We start from the raw sequence: 18352 nt of genomic DNA on the forward strand, positions 1-18352 counted from the left end.
ATCAGAGGCTCTTAATACAAAATGATTTACTTTGAATACAAAATCATTGACTCTAAATACAAAACGACTAGCTCTGAATACAACATCAGAGACTCCGAATACCAAATACCAGTTCCTCCCAAAGGAGCCACAGCTAGTGTGTTATCAAGCTACACAACAACAAAATCCCCCAAACACTGATAATAACAGAGGCGTCGCGAGACCCCTTTAATCAGAGCACGAGCCCCAGTGCTGATCTGCTCCGAGCTCCTATGACGGGCAGTGGATTCATTTAGACTGACGACACAGGGAAAGGAGGGATTCTTAATTTTCCTAATCCACAATGTCAAAGCAACACAGTCTAACGCTAAACACAAGATTAATAAAATAACTAAAATATTGAATCTACCACGGGAGCTAAGGGAAATGGGGGTCATTCAGCGGTCCGCTCATCGTTCTGGGACGGCTCCACGCTCAGCCGGGGGCCCGGCGGGACTTCAGCCTCCTGCTGGCTGATCTGTTGAGAAGGAAGCACTTTGCAGGTTGAGTCTGAGTCAAACAGCCGACCAAACTGAAGTAGGTCAACAGCTTGACGCCCAGAAAATGAAACCGGACCCGGGTTGTGGTGTTGGACACCCGGGGTCAAACTATTTGGAAAGGAGTTTTGTTTACTCTTAGATCAGACATTTGTATACATTTTATATTTGAAGTGGTTGACCTAGGTCTTGACGATTCCGTCTCTGAATTGAGTAATTGCTGCGGTTTCAGCAGCAGCAGTGTGGCCACAGCGATATGGGTCAGGCTCAGCAAGGGAAGTTCATGTAGCGTATTGTATATCATGGATTCCATATAGGGATGTATAGTTTTCATATAGGCAGCATGCATGCAAGACATCACCCCTGGTCCTTGTGCGCTGGACTACATTTGCAGATTGCACCTTAGGCACATCAATTCCCCTGTAGTGACATTTGTTTTTTTTTTATTCTGGCTGTGTGTCTATCTGTGTGTATGATTGTTTGCATGCATGTGTGTGTCTGTGTATTGGTGTGTGTATGTGTATGTGTGTGTGTGTGTGTGTGTATCTATGTATGTGTGTGTGCGTGCCTGTGTGTGTGTGTGCGTTCATGTGTGTGTGCGTGCCTGTGTGTGTGTGCGTTCGTGTGTGTGTGCGTGAGTGTGTGTGTGTGTGTGTGTGCCTGTGTGTTTGTTTGTATGCCTGTGTGTGTCTGTGTGTATGTGTGTGTATGTGTGTTTATGTGTATCTCGGTGTGTGTATGTGTGTGTGTGTGTGCGTGTGTGGGTGTGTATGTCTGTGTGTCTGTGTGTGTGTGTTTGTGCGTGTGTGTATGTATGCCTGTGTGTGTGTGTGTGTGTATGCCTGTGCGTGTGTGTGCGTGTGTTTGTGTGTGTGTGTCTATGTGTGTGTGTGTGTGTGCATGTGTGTGTATGCCTGTGTGTGTGTGTGTGTATGCCTGTGTGTGTGTGTGTGTGTGTGTGTGTGTATGCCTGTGCGTGTGTGTGCGTGTGTTTGTGTGTATGTGTGTGTGTGAGTGTGTGTGTGTGTGTGTGTGTGTGTGTGTATGCCTGTGTGTGTGTGTGTGTGTGTGTGTGTGTGTGTGTAGGGGGTGAACGACGTGCTCCAGGAGCGCTTTGCGGTGGAGATGCGCTGCAACACGGCGCTGCGTCTGGCCGCGCTGCACATCCAGGAGAGGCTGGCCAGCTGCGGCCAGTCTCCCAAGACCAACCTGAAGACCATCACGTGAGACACACACACACACACACACACACACACACACACACACACACACACACACACACTCACACACACACACACACATATACATACACACACACAGGGATCCACGCAATCATACACACACACACACACACACACAGACACACAGACACACACACTCACACACACACACACACTCACACACACACATACACACACTCACACACACACACACACACAGGGATGCACGCAATCATACACACACTCACCCACACACACATACACACACTCACACACACACACACACACACACACACACACACTCACACACATAAACAGACACACTCACACTCATACACCCACACACACACACAGGGATGCACACAATCATACACACACACACACACACACACACACATAGACACACAGACACACACACCCACAGACACAGACACGCACGCACACAGTGGCACACATAGACACACACACACTCACTCACTCACTCACTCAAATACGCACACGCACACACGCACAAACATACGCACGCAAACACATGTTCAAACTCACACGCACGCGCACATACACACACAGGCATGCACACGCACACACAGGCATGCACGCAATCATACACACACACACTCACAAATGCACACACACACATACACGCGCACGCACACGCACACAGGTATGCACCCAATCTTACACACATTCACGCACGCACACACACACACTCACTGACACAGACACACACACACACACACACACACACACTCACGCATGCGCACACACACACACTCACACTGACACTCACACACACACACACCCATGCACACTCACTCACTTACTCACTCACTCACTCATTCACTCACTCACTCACTCACTCACTCTCAAACACACACACACACACACACTGAGGACTTGTTTCGAACAAGCACTTTAAATAAATTTTAATAACATTGCAGATTGTAACGGTTGTGTGAGATCACGAGCCAAAGAGACTCAGTCAGACGAAGGGATGTACACAAGCGTTGCCAAAACCCCCCACAGAGGAGGTGTTCACTCCATTTAATCTGGATCGAGCCCCAATAAGCAGGTCGTCTAGACTATGGTTCCTCAACCATTTCATTACTGGGGCACAGTAAGCATATTTTAAATGTTTTCAAGGCGCGGCAACCAGGGCACAGACCATTATATTCCTTCCTCATCTAATCTAATGAACACAAATGCTGTAGGAACAATATTAATAATATAAAAACTGTTTTATTAATAGACAGTCTAACAACAGGACAGTGATATACTGTGTAAACATCAAGCCAATGAAAAATAAGTGGCATGAAGACTTCAGCCTGATAGAGAAGCAGGCTTGGGCGTGGTGTGCGGCCTCTCGTTTGTATAGTTTTTTTGAGCATTTAGAAAAGCTTGATGTCGTTTAACTGTGAGCATTTACTTAGAGATACAAGATAAGATCTTGTTAGATACAAGATCAATGCAGGAAGATGAATGGAAGCAAGAAAGTGCCATTGCAACGTTGGTCCACTAGGGACCACTAGGTACACAAACACACACACACACACACCAAACACATCCAGTCATCAGAGCTGCGTCTGTGCTCTGCTCAGGAAGACCTGGGGCATTGAGAACTTTGTGTCGTCCACCCTGCTGAGGAACATGAGGGAGAAGGACCTGAGGAAGGCGGTTGGCTACCACATGAAGAAGAGCCAATCACAGCAGGACCCTAAGCAGAAGGGGCCGTCCTTCAACCAGGCCCGCATCAACTACCTGGAGGAGCTCAGCGAGCTCAAGAGCTTCATGGGGAAGTCCTTCAGTGCCACCATGTTGGTACGTGTGTGTGTGTGTGTGACCGGCACAGAGAAAGACAGAGAAACAGACAGACATAGACAGAGAGACAGCAGAGACAGAGAGACAGACACAGACAGCGAGACCGACACAGAGAGAGAGACAGACACAGAACAACTTGGACACAGACAAACGCGGAGAGCGACTCAGATTGACACAATACAACAAGCATATTTGTACAATAGGAAAACATCTACAAAATCACTGACACTGCAAAATGTTAATTATTTTTATTATTGATTTCGGTCTCCGCACTCGAGTAGTATTTATCCTTGCCTGGCATTTTTTATGAATGAGCCTGCTGCAGAAATGGGTCGGGCCGCCTCCTTGTATGGCATTTTTTGGGCGCCGATATATGCTAATTGAAGTTCTTATAAACACATCAGTTACGAGCAGGTGTGATTCAGCGTGTTTACGCAGCGGTTAGGTAAATTTCCTGGATTTACCAGCGTGGGCCGCATCTGACGTGGAACACTCATAGTAGCCGAAAGCCCTTCTTGGCCCAATGTTATATACACTGTAGCTCACTTATATATACACAAATAAAAAAAATACATCCATTTTAGGTTAATTCTCCTGCCGGTGCCCTTGATTATTATTATTTATTTATTTATTTCTGTTCTAGTATTACTTTGTGTTTTTCTTTAGCCGGCGTTCTTTAGTCGTTCGAGTGACGTTCCAGACCGTAAAGCATTCTGAATCAGCATCATGAATCCAACTCATCCACCGCCCTGTTCCCATCCCCCTGAATCCTGAATCAGCTCCAGGACCGGGAGTCCACGGTGAGCCTGCTGGTGGGGGCGCGCTACGGGGTGAGCCAGGTGGTCAACCACAAGCTCAGCATCATGACCACGCTCACCGAGTTCAGCAGCATCAGCCGCATCGAGCTGCTGCCAGAGTCCGAGCGCATCAGCCTGGTCAAGATCTACCTGCAGGACATCAAGGTAGGAAGTGCCCCACTAACACAGATCTACCTGCAGGACATCAAGGTAGGGAGAGCCCCCTTTAGAGACCCATTAACACAGCTATACCTGCAGGACATCAAGGTAGGAAGTGCCCCACTAACACAGATCTACCTGCAGGACATCAAGGTAGGAAGTGCCCCACTAACACAGATCTACCTGCAGGACATCAAGGTAGGAGACCAACCACAGGGAAGACACATTTAGATCCCCACTAACACAGATCTACCTGCAGGACGTCAAGGTATGGAGAGCCCCCTTTAGAGACCCGTTAACACAGCTATACCTGGAGCACATCAAGGTAAGAGCCCAGCCAAAGAATAGCCCCTTTGGAGACCCACTGTCACAGCCAGAAAGGATGCAACTTAAATGAGCGGGCCAGAGTAGGGTTCACCATGAACAAAAAATGGTTTATTTCGTATTCCCAGCGTGCAAATGATTAACAAAAACCACAAATGCCCAAAACGTCTGCGCCAAATCAAAACAGACAGAATACGAACACAACCAAACAAAATGAGCTACGGTAGCCGTCCGCCTTCCAACAAAGGCACAGGACAAACTAGCCGTCAGGTGGGTGTGGCCCTGCTGCCCCCCCCCCGGTGGGCAGAGCGGAGGATCTTTTAGCGGCTGCAGGGCGCCCGTTCAGCCTAATCAGCCACGCCCACTCCCCTGATTGAAGCAAGAACATCACAGACATTAGGACAAACGAAGGCCAGAGAGCCGTCACACCCTCTAACACAGCTTTACCTGCTGCACACCAAGGTAGGAAGAACCCCCTTTAGACCCCCACTAAAACAGCTATAACTGCAGTAAATCAAGGTAGGAAGGCCCCTACATAACAGAGTTTTTCTCTTAAATTATAAGTTTCATAAATATGTGGCCGATGTACCGGGGATTAAGGGCTATACAAATGAAATGTAATTAATTGCATGCATTAGCAACATAACGCGCTGGCAACAGAACACGTTAGCACGTTAGCAACACAACCCGTTAGCAAAACAACACGGTAGCTTCACAACACGTTGGCAACACAACATGTTAGCAACGCAACACGTTAGAAACACAACACGTTAACAACACAACATGTTAGCAACACAATGTTAGCTTTGTTGCTAGCACAGCTAACGTTGTTGACAGACCGAAGAGGTCAGAGGTTAATATTAACCTCCAACCTGCTTTAAGGACCCGTTGAACCCGAAACGAGTTTGTTTTTGTTTTAAACATGGTCATGTGTCTCATTTGATCGTCAACATAGTAGTCTTTGCAGTTTTATCACGGTCACTGAAATAAGTCCCCAATTTAGGGAACAAAGCGGTCCTCCCCGAAACCCTAAGTGAACGTTGCACTCTGCTGAGAACGCAGGCTGCATTCTTTTCGTGATGCCTCACTGCGTACTCCGAGGCAGCGGTTCCAGCGGTTGACTGCACTGTCAGAGAGGAAGTTTAGCTTTCAGGCACTTAAAGAATAGCGCTAGGGTGTGTGTGGAGGGTGTGGTTCTATCTGAGCAGTGGTTTATTTAATGTCCTCTCAAAGTGAGGATTAAGCTTCCCGGATGCATATGGTATAATGGTAAGGTGTGGGTGGATGGTGAGGATTTATCTTAGCCAGTAGCGCCGAGATCGTTTATTGGCCTGTGGCATGTGCCACCGCGACCACTGACATACCATGACATATGCCGTTCAGGAACGGTAACTGCCGTTCCCAACACTGGTATATGACACCAGCACGCCCCGCCTCCTCCGTATCATTTCAAGACAAGTATTGCCGTAAATGTAAAGCTATATATTGTGGCGAGCAGCACGGGAAGGACGAGACGGGATCCCAGGTTAAGCGGTTATGCAACTCTCGTGCCCCTTACACCACACGACTCCGAAAGTATCCTTCATTGAACGCACACACGACACACTAAAACACACTTAACGTAACTAATTAACATACAAGTCTCAGTGACGGTGTCGGGAACAATAACTCAACACACACAGCAACGCTAACACACCCATAGACAAACAAACCCCACACAACGTCTCTGCCGCAAAGGACCTAGGAGTGCGCCAGAGGTCCAACTTGTGATCGTCCTAACCCCCCCCAGGATCCCCTGCGGCACCCTGAACACGGCGACCACGCCCATGGTCGCCACACAGCCCCCACCTTAGGGGTCAGACGTCCCGTCGACCCCAACACACAACACGTAGTCCCGAGTGTTCAGGGGGCCGGCGCCGCCGCCTTGGCCCCTGCCGGCGGCGGCCCCGTTGCGGCGCGGCCTTCCTCCCTGGTTGGGACGCCCGTCTCCAACAGTCTGTAATGGTCCTGGGGGTGTGGTCGGGGACCGCCTCCATCGGGGCCCCCACCAGGTTACGCTGTAGGGGGCGTCTGGGGCGCCGTTCGGGCGCCCCATCCTGTGCCGCCCTCCGACGTCTGGCCCTTCGACGGCCACGCCGGCGGCTGGGACGAGGATGGGTGGCACGCTGCCCCGTCCACCCTGCAGCCCTCGACCCGCCCCAGCGGCCGACACTGCTGCGGCTCACGGTCAGCCCTGTCGTGCAGCCACAGCGCACGGGAAGCCTCGGCCGTCTCGGTGGCGGGAAGGGTGGCCGTCCGGACCCGGCCCTTCCGCTGCCTGGACCCGCGTTCTTTGTGCCGGGAGGGGGAGGGCTGCCCCAGCCGCGTCCACGGACGCACCACCGCGACGGCGGCAGAGCTCCACCTCAGCCCGTCCCCGCAGGAAGGACGTGGAGCGCCAGGGCCTCCCGGGGCGGCCGCAGAGAATTCCGGGTAGCCGCGTCGGGTCAAGAGCTGGACGTCAGCGGCGTAGACCCCCAGGCTCTCTTCCTCCCTGCGGCGGTGAGAAGCCAGCAACTGCCGGCTCTGGTCGCCGAAGACCCGCTCGCCGAAGCGCCTCCCCAGTGCTCTGATCAGGGCCTGAAGGTCTCGCTGGTCCGCTTGGTCCAGGTCGAGCAGCGCCCCTCCAACGCCAGAGCAAGGTGGACGACCGCCTCCTCGGTGCCCCAGCCGTTGTGCCACTCTGCAAGCCGGAACTGGGCACGGGATGGCTCCAGTGCCGTTGCCCCGGAGAACTTCGGCAGCCTAACCGCTGTCCTTGCCACCAGGGGGCGGTGGGCAGCTGCTGGTTCTCCGGCCCTTCCGGTCGTGGCCACAGGGGGGCGCTGCGCTCCCATAACGCAGGAGGATAACGTAACATAATGCGTCGTTCTCTATGGGCTCGACCGTCGTTCCCCTCACCGCGTCCGCAGGCCAATCCCACTTCTGACACCAATGTGGCGAGCAGCACGGGAAGGACGAGACGGGAGCCCAGGTTAAGCGGTTACGCAACTCTCGTGCCCCTTACACCGCACGACTCCGAGAGTTGCCTTTATTGAACGCACACACGACACACTAAAACACCCATAGACAAACAAACCCCACACAACGTCTCTGCCGCAAAGGACCTAGGAGTGTGCCCACGGTCCACGGTCGCCACAATATTGTAGCGACCCTGGGACATTTAAATTGTTTGTGTGTTTTTTGTTGCATTGTATTTCGTTGTCCGTTATGCCAGTTGTTCTCGGTGCATGCATTGCAATGTTCTTCTTGACATTCAGTGTGGGGGGGCGAATCATCAGGTCAGCTGGGGGAGGGCCTTTGGAGAACAGGAGGGTGGGGGCTTGCACGTGTAAGGGACCGGGTTGGGGGGTTGCCCGGGGAACCGGTTGTTGTTAGTGTGGATTTTTGCCGTTGGTTACGGTCTTCAGTGACCTGGTTTTTGTGATTAAAAAGTTCCTTCAAATACTTATGACTGGACATCGTTATGTCACCGGCGAGGTCATTACAATATATTTGGCCTTTATTGACACTATATCACAACATAACGCCGTAAATAAAGGGATTTATACGTTTCTCTTGTCCGTTCTGTTGTTAGGATATGTGCGATCTCTTCGTTGTTGTGTTTGAAATGACAGATGCTTTTGAAAACAGCCGGACTTGCTCCGGTGACAGTAGTTAGCCTAGCCTTTAATCATCTGCTCGTTCCAATCGCTTCTTCTGATAGCTTGTCACCAAAGACGTCTCCTGTTTGCCTTAAATGGGGTGCGAGTTGATGATATCCTGTAAAACTTCTGCGTTTCGTTTCTCAGCTGATGAATGCGAACACTATGAATGCGTGCGTGGGGGGTTCTTGATTGACCGATTTTTGAATATTATTCGACTACTTCTCAGCGAATATTGAATAGTATTTTTGCCAGAAATGCACATCCCTAGTACTTTCCATTTTACAACACCAATAAGAACAAATGCAAAACTTAATATTTCAGTCATACAGTAGACTATATAGGCTACGCTACTAGGACACCTTGATAAAACACGAGTGGAAAAATGGATGACTGTCTAGCCATAGGCTACAGTGCCACCCCATGGTAGATATAGCGACCTGCCTCTGTAGTGATAGACTATAGCTCTAAATCTCTGTTATCGATCAGTCAGACCTGTTTATGTGGCTAGGCTAACTACCGTCACCGGAGCAAGTCCGGCTGTTTTCAAAAGCATTTGTCATTTCAAAAGCAACAACAAACAGATCGCACATATCCTAACAACAGAACGGACAAGAGAAACATATAAATCCCTTTATTTATGGCGTTATGTTGTGATATAGTGTCAATAAAGACCAAATATATATAGCTTTACATTTACGGCAATACTTGTCTTGAAATTATACGGAGGAGGCGGGGCGTGCTGGTGTCATATACCATTTTTGGGAACGGCAGATACCGTTCCACCTGAACGGCAGTCACTGTTCCATGTCAGTGGTCGCGGTGGCACATGCCACAGGCCAATAAACGATCTCGGCGTCTCTCACTACGGTGTGTGCCGCATTTCTTATTCAATATCGCTCATTAAAAGGCTCATACGCAACGACGGCACTGAAAAAGTATAACAACGTTGGTGTGGGTCGTAACCATTTGGATCACACTTAAAACCCTAACCCTAAAACTCTCAACCCAAAACTCATTTTTCTCAATCTCATAGTGTTCTGCTAAAACAGTGGGTTCACTGGCTCTTTCCAGTTGGAACAAACTATTGGGAATAAGGTTTTTTTTTTTACTAAATGTAATATCGTCTTGCTTTTCTTCTCTTCCACTTGTTTCCTTCGCTCCCTGCTCCACTCCTACCATCTTCTCCACTTGACTCCTATCTCCTCTCCTTTCTTGCTTTACCATTTCCCTTTTGAATGGCCCTCTCCTCCCTTCCTCTCCCATCACTCCCATGAAGCCCATCACACTGTTACTGGAGTCCGTGGCAGCCAAGGACATGTCCTGCCTCATTGCTGGCTACTGCAAGGCGTTTGCCAACCCCGACATCCAAGTCTTCCCCTGGCCGGAGAAACCCAAGAAGCACCGAGTGTCAGCGGAGGAAGGTGGGGAAGGAATAGGAATACACCACAAGGATACAGTGGTGTGGTGCATCAAATTCATGTTTGATTTCCAGATCCCACCGAGGGCTTGTACACTACTACTGATACTAACAGACTAGAAATCACTAAACAACATTATATTATTGATAATGTTCGTGCTATTTTTGTTTGGTCTTTTCATAATGTGTGTCTTTGTGTATGTGTGTGTGTATGTGCATGTGTATGTGTGCGTGTGTGTTTGTATGCCTGTGTGTGCGTGCATGTGTGTGTGTGTGTGTATGTTTGTGTGTGTGTGTTTGCGTGTGTTTCGCTCGTGCGTGTGTGTGTGTGGGTGCGTGTGTGTGTGTACGTGTGCGTACACACATTTGTGTGTGCGCGCGTCTAGGCTACGTGTCCCGGCGAGCGAGCGACTCGGACACCTCCTCGGACATGGACGCCGACCCCTTGATCCACCTGGTCTCCCACGACAACAAGCCCCGCCCCCGCATCCGGTCCTCCTCGGACCCCGAGCGGCCCAAGAGGAAGGAGCGGCCGCGGCCCCCGGGGGCCAAAGCCAAGGCAGAGAAACCCTGGAGGAGCCGGAGGGAGAAACAGGACGCCAGCACCGAGAGGCTCCGGTCATGTGACCCCACGTCATGTGACCCCCGGGCGGAGAACAAGGAAGTGGAGGAGGAACCGAAGGCCGACGGCGGGGAGCAGAAGGGGGCGGGGACGGAGGAGGGGTCAGTACAGATCGAGATAACGAAGGCCGACGCGGAGGAGGGCGGGGACCGGGCGGCGAGGGTCCGGGATCAGGGGCCGGAGCAGGAGGGGAAGGAGGTGGCGGTGGGCGGGGACGACTTCTGGGGGGCGGACGAGACCTTCTCGGAGGCGTCCGACTCGTGCCGGACGGACTCCCGCTTCCTCACCAGCCCGTCCAGCGACTCCCTGGACGCGTTGGAGGAGGACGACCTCATTTCCTGCTCCTCCTCCTCCTTCGTCCGGCCACCCTCCGGCCTTCTCCACCTCCAGGGCGCCTCCTTCTCCCCGCGGCCGTCGCAGAAGCTCCGCCCCTACATACACGCGCTGCCCCACCCCCACCTCCTGGCCCCGCCCCCTGCTCACTCCCACTCCGTCAGCCTCGCCCCCGACCCCCCCGGCCCGGGCGAGGAGACGGAGGCCGGGGGGGGCAGGAGGTCCGGCGACGGCGCCGACCCCAACCTCCCCTCGCCTTCCTCCTCCCCGCCCGGCGACGGTTGCCCGGGCGGCACGGAGCCGCAGCCTCTGATCGTCATCAACCCCTGTCGCCGGGACAACCTGATGAGCTTCGCCGAGCTGTCCCGCCACGCCGACGACCTGCCCAGCCCCCCCGAGGCCAGCGAGGAGGACGAGGAGGACGAAGAGGAGGAGCTGGAGCGCCGCCGGAGGAGGTTCCTGGAGCTGAGCGAGCCGCTGACGCTCGCCTCCGAGGGGGACGGCGCCACGGGAGGAGGGGAGGAGGGAGGGGGAGAGGCGGGAGGAGGGGAGGAGGGAGGGGGAGAGGAGGGAGGAGGGGAGACGGGAGGAGGGGAGACGGGCGCGGCCCCGACCCGGACACCGTCCCCGGCGCCCGTCTCTACGGCGTCGGGCGTGGGCTACGTGTTCAACTTCGACCAGAGCGACGCGCGCTGCTACTACAAGCTGTGCTCCAGCGTGACGCCCGACAGCGCGCTCAGCCCGCCGCGCCCCGGCCCCGGGTCGGACGGGGAGCAGGACGCCAAGAAGGGGGGCGGCAGCGGGGAGGGGGGGCCGGGGGAGGAGGAGGAGACGGAGCCGGTGCACATCCTCCAGCCGCCGCCCGGGTTCGGCGACAGCAGCTCGGAGGAGGAGTTCTTCGACGCCTGGGACCGTTTCTCCTCGCCGGAGGAGCCCAGCGCAGGCGGCGTTCCCGGAGGTAATCCGCTTTGATTCGGTCGTTCCCAAAACGCACTTCAATCCAGTTCTAGGATCTAGTATCGTACTAATTTGAATTGTTAACTTCATGATATTGATTGTTTTGATTGAATTATGATATATTTGCTTCTTAGCTTGCATTCCCTATTGAATACTGTTTTGATTGATCCTTGTGGTCAGTGCCCCCATCTGCTTGGGAATGGATGGATATTCGGGATACTAGGGACAGGAAAGGGAACGTTGGATGGGATCAAATGTTTTTTAACAGCAGTAGCAATAGCCCATGATGGAAACATGCTTTGGAGGAAACAAAATTAGGTTTTTATTTGTATTCACGCGCCACTGTCATTTAAACTGAACTCACCGTGGAGAGTTGCCATTTGGCTATGGTTATTCATTGATATCGTTTTGCCTGTAGTGTGTTTTGTTGAGCTCCTGAGTATTGAAATCACAGATTGCTATACAAATTCATAATGTAGACCATAGGCAGTGGCTGGGAGGGGCATGAGAGGACAATCATAGAACAGGAATCAAGTGACGCTACTGTGTTCAAATATAATATATATAAATATATAATGTTATATAATATGTAATGTTGACATGTCTTTAACATGGCTGTATGATGACTTGCTGCCTTTTACATGACCTGCCAACATGGACCGCAAACATTTTAACCATCAGGTAGAAAGAGTAGCATGTAGTGGCTGTCAGCAGGTTAGTTAGCCTTGTTCCTTTGTGTTTAACACCATATCAACCATACCACTAAACCACTAAACGTTGGGATCAGTCACTTTCCGTTATATGACAATATTTGGCGATAGGACCCCCAAAGATTTTCCAAGCATTCAATTAACAGCCCCGATCAATTGAAATACAGTGTTGTACATTGCAGGTGGGTGAAATGGTGGTATGGTTATGTAGAACGTTTTTTACGGTAGACTTTCATGTTTTTATCAACATATTTAAACCAAACGAGTGAAAACGAATGATTAATGACTTCATTTTTTCTCATTTTCTTCTCTCGTTTCCCTTTTAGCAGAGATGAAACCAAACTTGGTCCGCACTCTGAGCCTCAGTGACATCAGAGCGATAGTAGACGAGATAGGAGGAGGACAGAGACGGGCCGAGATGGGGATGGTAGCGGAAGACGGAGGTGGAGTAGAAACCCTGGTTCAGCTTAGGAGGCGGTCGTGGAAGCGCAGGTCCTTTATGGAGACCACCTTCACCTCCAGGGTCACCTTCCCAGAACCAGACCCAGACTCAAACCCAAACCTTGATTCAAACAGGATTCAAAGAGGCCTCCCGCCACAGGACGGCGACACTCCACGTCTTAGCGGGGATCCGGAGGCTCCCGAACAAACCCAGAACATCTGCCCTACCGTCGCGTCCATGACCCACGGTGAAGGAGAACCGGCCCTCCTCGAATCCAAGCCCATCCCTTCCAAGTCCCTCGCCCGCAGACCCGGCTCCCCCAGGGACTTGGGCTGCTCGGATTCAGACAGAGAGCTCCTCACGTCCACCAGGAGGAAGGAGATGGAGATGGAGCCCGACGCCATGGAGTCCAAATCGGTGACGGACCTCGTGAAGACGTCTCCTCCCTCCATCACCGTGGTCCGTTGCCGGCTGGAGCCGGACGGGAAGGAGAGCGCCGACCGAATCGGGGACGGGAAGGAGGAAGGGGAGGAGGAGGAGGGCAAGGTGGAGGAGGAGGCAGAAAGGAAAGTCGAGAGAGAGGAAGATGGAGGAGGAGAAGAACTCATGAAACCGCCGCAAAATGGACCCGTGTTCATCCATTATCGCCAGTTGTCCGAGATCATCGAGGAGTCGTGTAAGTGTGAGGAAGTAGGAGACGAGTGGTACGAGAAGGAGTGGGGAATAGTGAGGGAGTCGGTCAGTGGTGCCGACACACTGAAAGAAGAGGACTCGAGTCAATCAGACAACGTTTTTGCTGATGATTTTCTCACACAGTTGCCGCCCCCTCCAACCTTTGCACAACCCCTTCCACCAAATTGTGTCACGCCACCACTACCGGTTGTCGATATTCCCTCCCAGAATCCCCAGCTCTCATCGACACAACAAGTGGGCTTGAATGATATGCGAGTGTGCGTTTCAGAATTACCCAAACTCAAATTCCTTAACAGAGAACAATATATTATGGTCAATACCATGACTAAAAATGATGGAACAAGCAGTATTTCGAACTCTGACACAACTAGCGATGATGTCGTTGACGTAGTCGAATCTGACAACGTGTTTGTTGTTGACGATGAGGAAGATGACGATGATAATGACGATGGTGAGGATGATGTTGAGGAGGATGACGATGACACTAATATCCCTTTGAGTTTGTGTTATACTCCAAACAATCACAATGTTGATCATGACGCTGCTATGAAAGCTGCAGTAGCCTCTAGTCTTCCGTCGCCAGACTCCCAAACCAAAGGCCACTCCAGTTCAAACCCTCTCACACAGATTACCTCCTCTGAATACGAAAACACCATCAATTCTATCACGGCTAAGCTCGGGGTTGCAACAGCTGCGTTGTCCCCTCTATTAACAGCTGTTGAACCGATTCATCATGAGACTACAAGAGACGAGGCCTCGGGCCCGAATCATGACACCGATGCAGTCAGGATTGATTCCACCATGCCAGACGCAGAGTCTGCCTCCAAGGTTAGCTTAGGTATGGCCAGTGAAGCAGCAATTAAGCACAACTTTGATGCCCCTTGTGTCGGTTTAGCGCAAGCTAACACGACAACAGTCCACCATCTTACCAAAGAGCCCCCATCTCCCACCCATTTCCTCTTCCAGACATGCTCTCCCAGTATCATGGGCCGCCTGTCCGCCTCCAGGCTCAGGGAGAAGATTCAGATGCTGCCCCTTTACCTATCTCGCTCCCAGGAGACCTTACACCAAACTGGGTTGGACAGTGCATCCCCAAGCCCCTGTAACAACAGCCAGGAGAAGAGCGAGGTCGCTATACAAATTACGGATGTCGATAACGTCACACAAGCAATGGACTTTGGGACATCACCTAGGAGGGGATCCATCGAATCTGACGACTCCGATGTTACCCTGACTGGGTCCGAGGTGGAGACAGAGGTAGACGGGGAGCTAGGATCCCCCTCGGTTCCTGAGACGACCTCTCCCACGGCCTCCAACGAGAGGGAAACGGCGGAGAGCGTCGCGGTGTCCGACGCAAACTCTGCCAGCCCTGTTCAAAGCGAGCCTAGAACCACGCGCCACGTGTCATGTGAGCCTTGCAGCGATACACCGGGTCCCATCGTCAAGCCTCCCACCTCCCTGGCCGTCCCCTCTGACACAGAGGCACACACGCCCGGCCCCGTAAAAGAGGCCCCAGAATCCTCAATGAAAAGTGCATCAAACATTCCAGGTTTCATAATGAACAGTCAACAGACATTTGCCACACCGCATCCAATGGTGGTCACGACCCAGACACACAACGGGCCCGGCCTCTCTTTCTACAGCTCCACAGAGAAAGTAAGGACCAGTACCGACCGGCCACTGACAGGCCTCTGCCGCCCTGCGGCAGAGACGACCGGCGCAACCAAAACCCATTCCTCAGGTTGTGAGATGTTTACTATGTGTTCCGCCCAATCCCAGACAAAGGCGTCGGTGTCCGTCCCCGCCATGAAACCCGATTACAGCTGCAGCTCAGTGCTCTCCTCGGGCTGCGAGTCGGTCGTGGAGGGGCTGCAGACGCCGCTGGAGGCGTGCGGTTGCACGACGGTCTACGCCAACTGCTTCAGCAGCGGCGACAACTTCGACGACGAGCTCACCGTCTACGAGTTCTCCTGCCGCTCGCAGGGCAGCAGCAGGGCGGGCTCTACCTCCGAGGTGGGGCTTCCTCTCATCACCGCCGCCGTGCCCGTCTCCTCTTTTCTATCCAAGTCCCCTCCGTCCTTCTCGGCGTCCACGCTCTCTCCGTCCTTCCCGCGCTCCTCCATCGTCTTCTCCTCGGCCACGTCGGAGCTCAGCCCGCTCCTCTCGCCTCTGTCCGACTCCCAGGACAGCGTCTCGTCCCAATCGCACAAGGAGACCATCAGCTCCATCCGCCAGCACTGTTACCCGGCCAACCCCGCGGGCTTCCAGCCGCTGCGGAGCGACGTGGACCAGCTCATCGCCATCCTTGAAGGGGGCGGCAATCAAGGCAGTCACGGGGGGCGGCACGCCCGGGAGACCTGCCCGGCGCACTTCACGGAGAACAAGCACGTGCTGCACACGGAGGCGCGCCGGCTGATGGCGGGCTGCCAGAAAGCGGCAGCCCTGGGGCAGAACCCCGAGGAGACCCTGGTCGCCCTGGCCGACAGCTTCAGGCACCTGGTGGAGCTGGCGGGCGCCTGCCTATGGTTCTCGGGCTGCGACCGGTGCGACCGGAGGAACGGCGAGGCGGTGGCGGGGCTGGCCGACGTGGCGAGGTCCTTCCGGGACTTCTGTCTGGCGGCGGAACGCGCCTGCAGCAAGAGGAGCTGCCAGGACCTCAGTGCCAAGCTTCTGGCGAAACAATGCACGGCACTCACTGCCTCGGTCTTCTGCCTCACCCAGCTGTTCCGCACACTGACGGCGCTTTGAGGCGGCTGGAGAGGCTCAACTGTCATCTTCGGACAACAAACAAGCTCTGCCCGTTGCCTCGCTCGTTTACAGGGCAGCCAGGGAACTGCTTCTGTTGAGGGGGATGAGTAGGACCGGGGACCGGAGGGGACACTGACATGAAACAACCTCAACTTACTCCCTTGTAAGAACTCCTGTGAGCCGGTTTATTAAGTTGATTGTGATCAACACGCGGACCTCGTAGGCCCCCTTAGTGAGATTCACGTTGACTCGAAGCAGGACCAATGAGATGCATGTGGATACCCTTGTGTATGCTGTGTGCACCTTCCGTAGCACAAAGTAACAACTACCATATCAGCCGATCACTGGACTGTGGACTGAAAGGTCATTGTCACAAGCAGCGAGAGAAGGGCCACCTCGTGAAGAGTTAACGCAAACCTCTCTGCGGGTCAATGTGGAGGGTGTGATGTACTTGAATGTATTCTGTGTTCTGATTCCGGTTGTATTTATTTATGTATTGTTTCTGCGATATTATAGGCTTGATCTTTATTGTCCGCATATGCAAGAGAGGAATGTAGTGGATGGTAAATGAATGGTATTGTTTACAAGCACAGTATTAGACTGAAGAGGTATGGAATTAGAGAGGCCTTTACACACACAGACACACACACACAAACACATACACACTCCCACAAAGACTGCCTTGGATAAATCATGATTCACAGTGATGATGTCTATGTTTTCTGGTTTCGATTTGGATTTCAAATGATCTCAGTGATTACTGTTGTCTTCATCTTTCACATAGAAACATTCATAAATGAGTTATCCCCATGTTACTTATTGTGTATAATACCAAACACAGGGGGAATGATTGTCAAAAATGGCATGTCTTCAAAAAAGCTACACATTAATATTTTTTGTTACAACAGGGAATGACGTGGTAAAAATAAATGACGTAAGAGTCGAAGAAACGTACCAAGTTACTTGGTATGATGACTTCTTAAAACTGTTGAGTCGAAATCCAAGAATAAAGGTAGCGGTTCCGAACACCTTATATTAATTTTGAAAGTGGTTAGGTTGGATTGAATCGCAGTTCTTACGTTGACGTGATCCTGAATTTGTGTGAATATCATCTTGAATGGCCGTTAACATGTCTGCTAGCTTTTCACTTGTTGGGATGTTTTTTCACGGTTTATGCAAAGTCCAACGCTGCTGCACTCGAAAACCCGGGGTGTCTTTTTATTTTGTATTTACTTTTTACTTAACATGCATTGTAATATTACTGACCCATTAATAAATAATACGACCAATACTCAAAATGCCAGACAAATTAAAGTCAAGTGTGGAAAAGGGTATTTGGACCCTACTCTAATAGTTTTACCCATTACTATTATTAGTAGTATTATAATTACTATATGCAATAGATCGACTGATTACCTGAGCTTCTTTCCAGTCAGTACAAAGGGGGCCACTAGTAACTAATGATGCAGTTTCATGTGCATCAGCCGTATGGTTTGGAGTACAACACAGCGAAGAACGAAGACTGCGGATCCACCCGAATGCCTGCCAACCATTTCAGGGGCAGTCATTGGTGGATCACCGATGCTCGCTTACCTTAAAACCATAAATATAGTTTTCACACTCTGCTGCAACAATTCCTTGAGCTTATGATAGTGAGTAAGCTGCCGCTCTGCAGCGTTTTCACTTGGAATGTTTCCTGCGGAAAAGTACTGGCACGCATCGGACCTGCATGCGCACTGAAGACAGTAGACTCCAATCATTGACCTATTTAACAGTGGCTAGAAACATGTTATATTGCAAAGAACGTTTTACTTAATTATACCCTTTATTGCAAATGTGATAAAAAAAAAACAACACTAATTTTAAGTTTGACGACCTAACACTATTTCTTATAGGTGTTATTCTTCACGA

At 51.7% G+C, this 18352-nt stretch overlaps 1 protein-coding gene across 1 annotated transcript in view; it reads left to right on the plus strand.

Moving 5' to 3' along the window:
- frmpd1a (FERM and PDZ domain containing 1a) overlaps positions 1-16441 on the plus strand; it is a gene marked incomplete at both ends in the record, with an annotated part of 32012 nt that extends 15571 nt beyond the window's left edge. Inside the window, 9 exons of the mRNA XM_079730386.1 lie at positions 1602-1738; positions 3334-3553; positions 4333-4515; positions 9796-9940; positions 10323-11393; positions 11514-11849; positions 12885-13534; positions 13652-13745; positions 14589-16441. Coding sequence (XP_079586512.1) covers positions 1602-1738; positions 3334-3553; positions 4333-4515; positions 9796-9940; positions 10323-11393; positions 11514-11849; positions 12885-13534; positions 13652-13745; positions 14589-16441 — 4689 coding nt within the window. The remainder of the gene's footprint in view (positions 1-1601; positions 1739-3333; positions 3554-4332; positions 4516-9795; positions 9941-10322; positions 11394-11513; positions 11850-12884; positions 13535-13651; positions 13746-14588) is intronic.
- Between the last annotated feature and the right edge of the window lie 1911 nt (positions 16442-18352).

Source organism: Pollachius pollachius (assembly GCF_949987615.1).
Source record: "Pollachius pollachius genome assembly, chromosome: 2".
In the NCBI taxonomy this organism is placed as follows: Eukaryota; Metazoa; Chordata; class Actinopteri; order Gadiformes; family Gadidae; genus Pollachius; species Pollachius pollachius.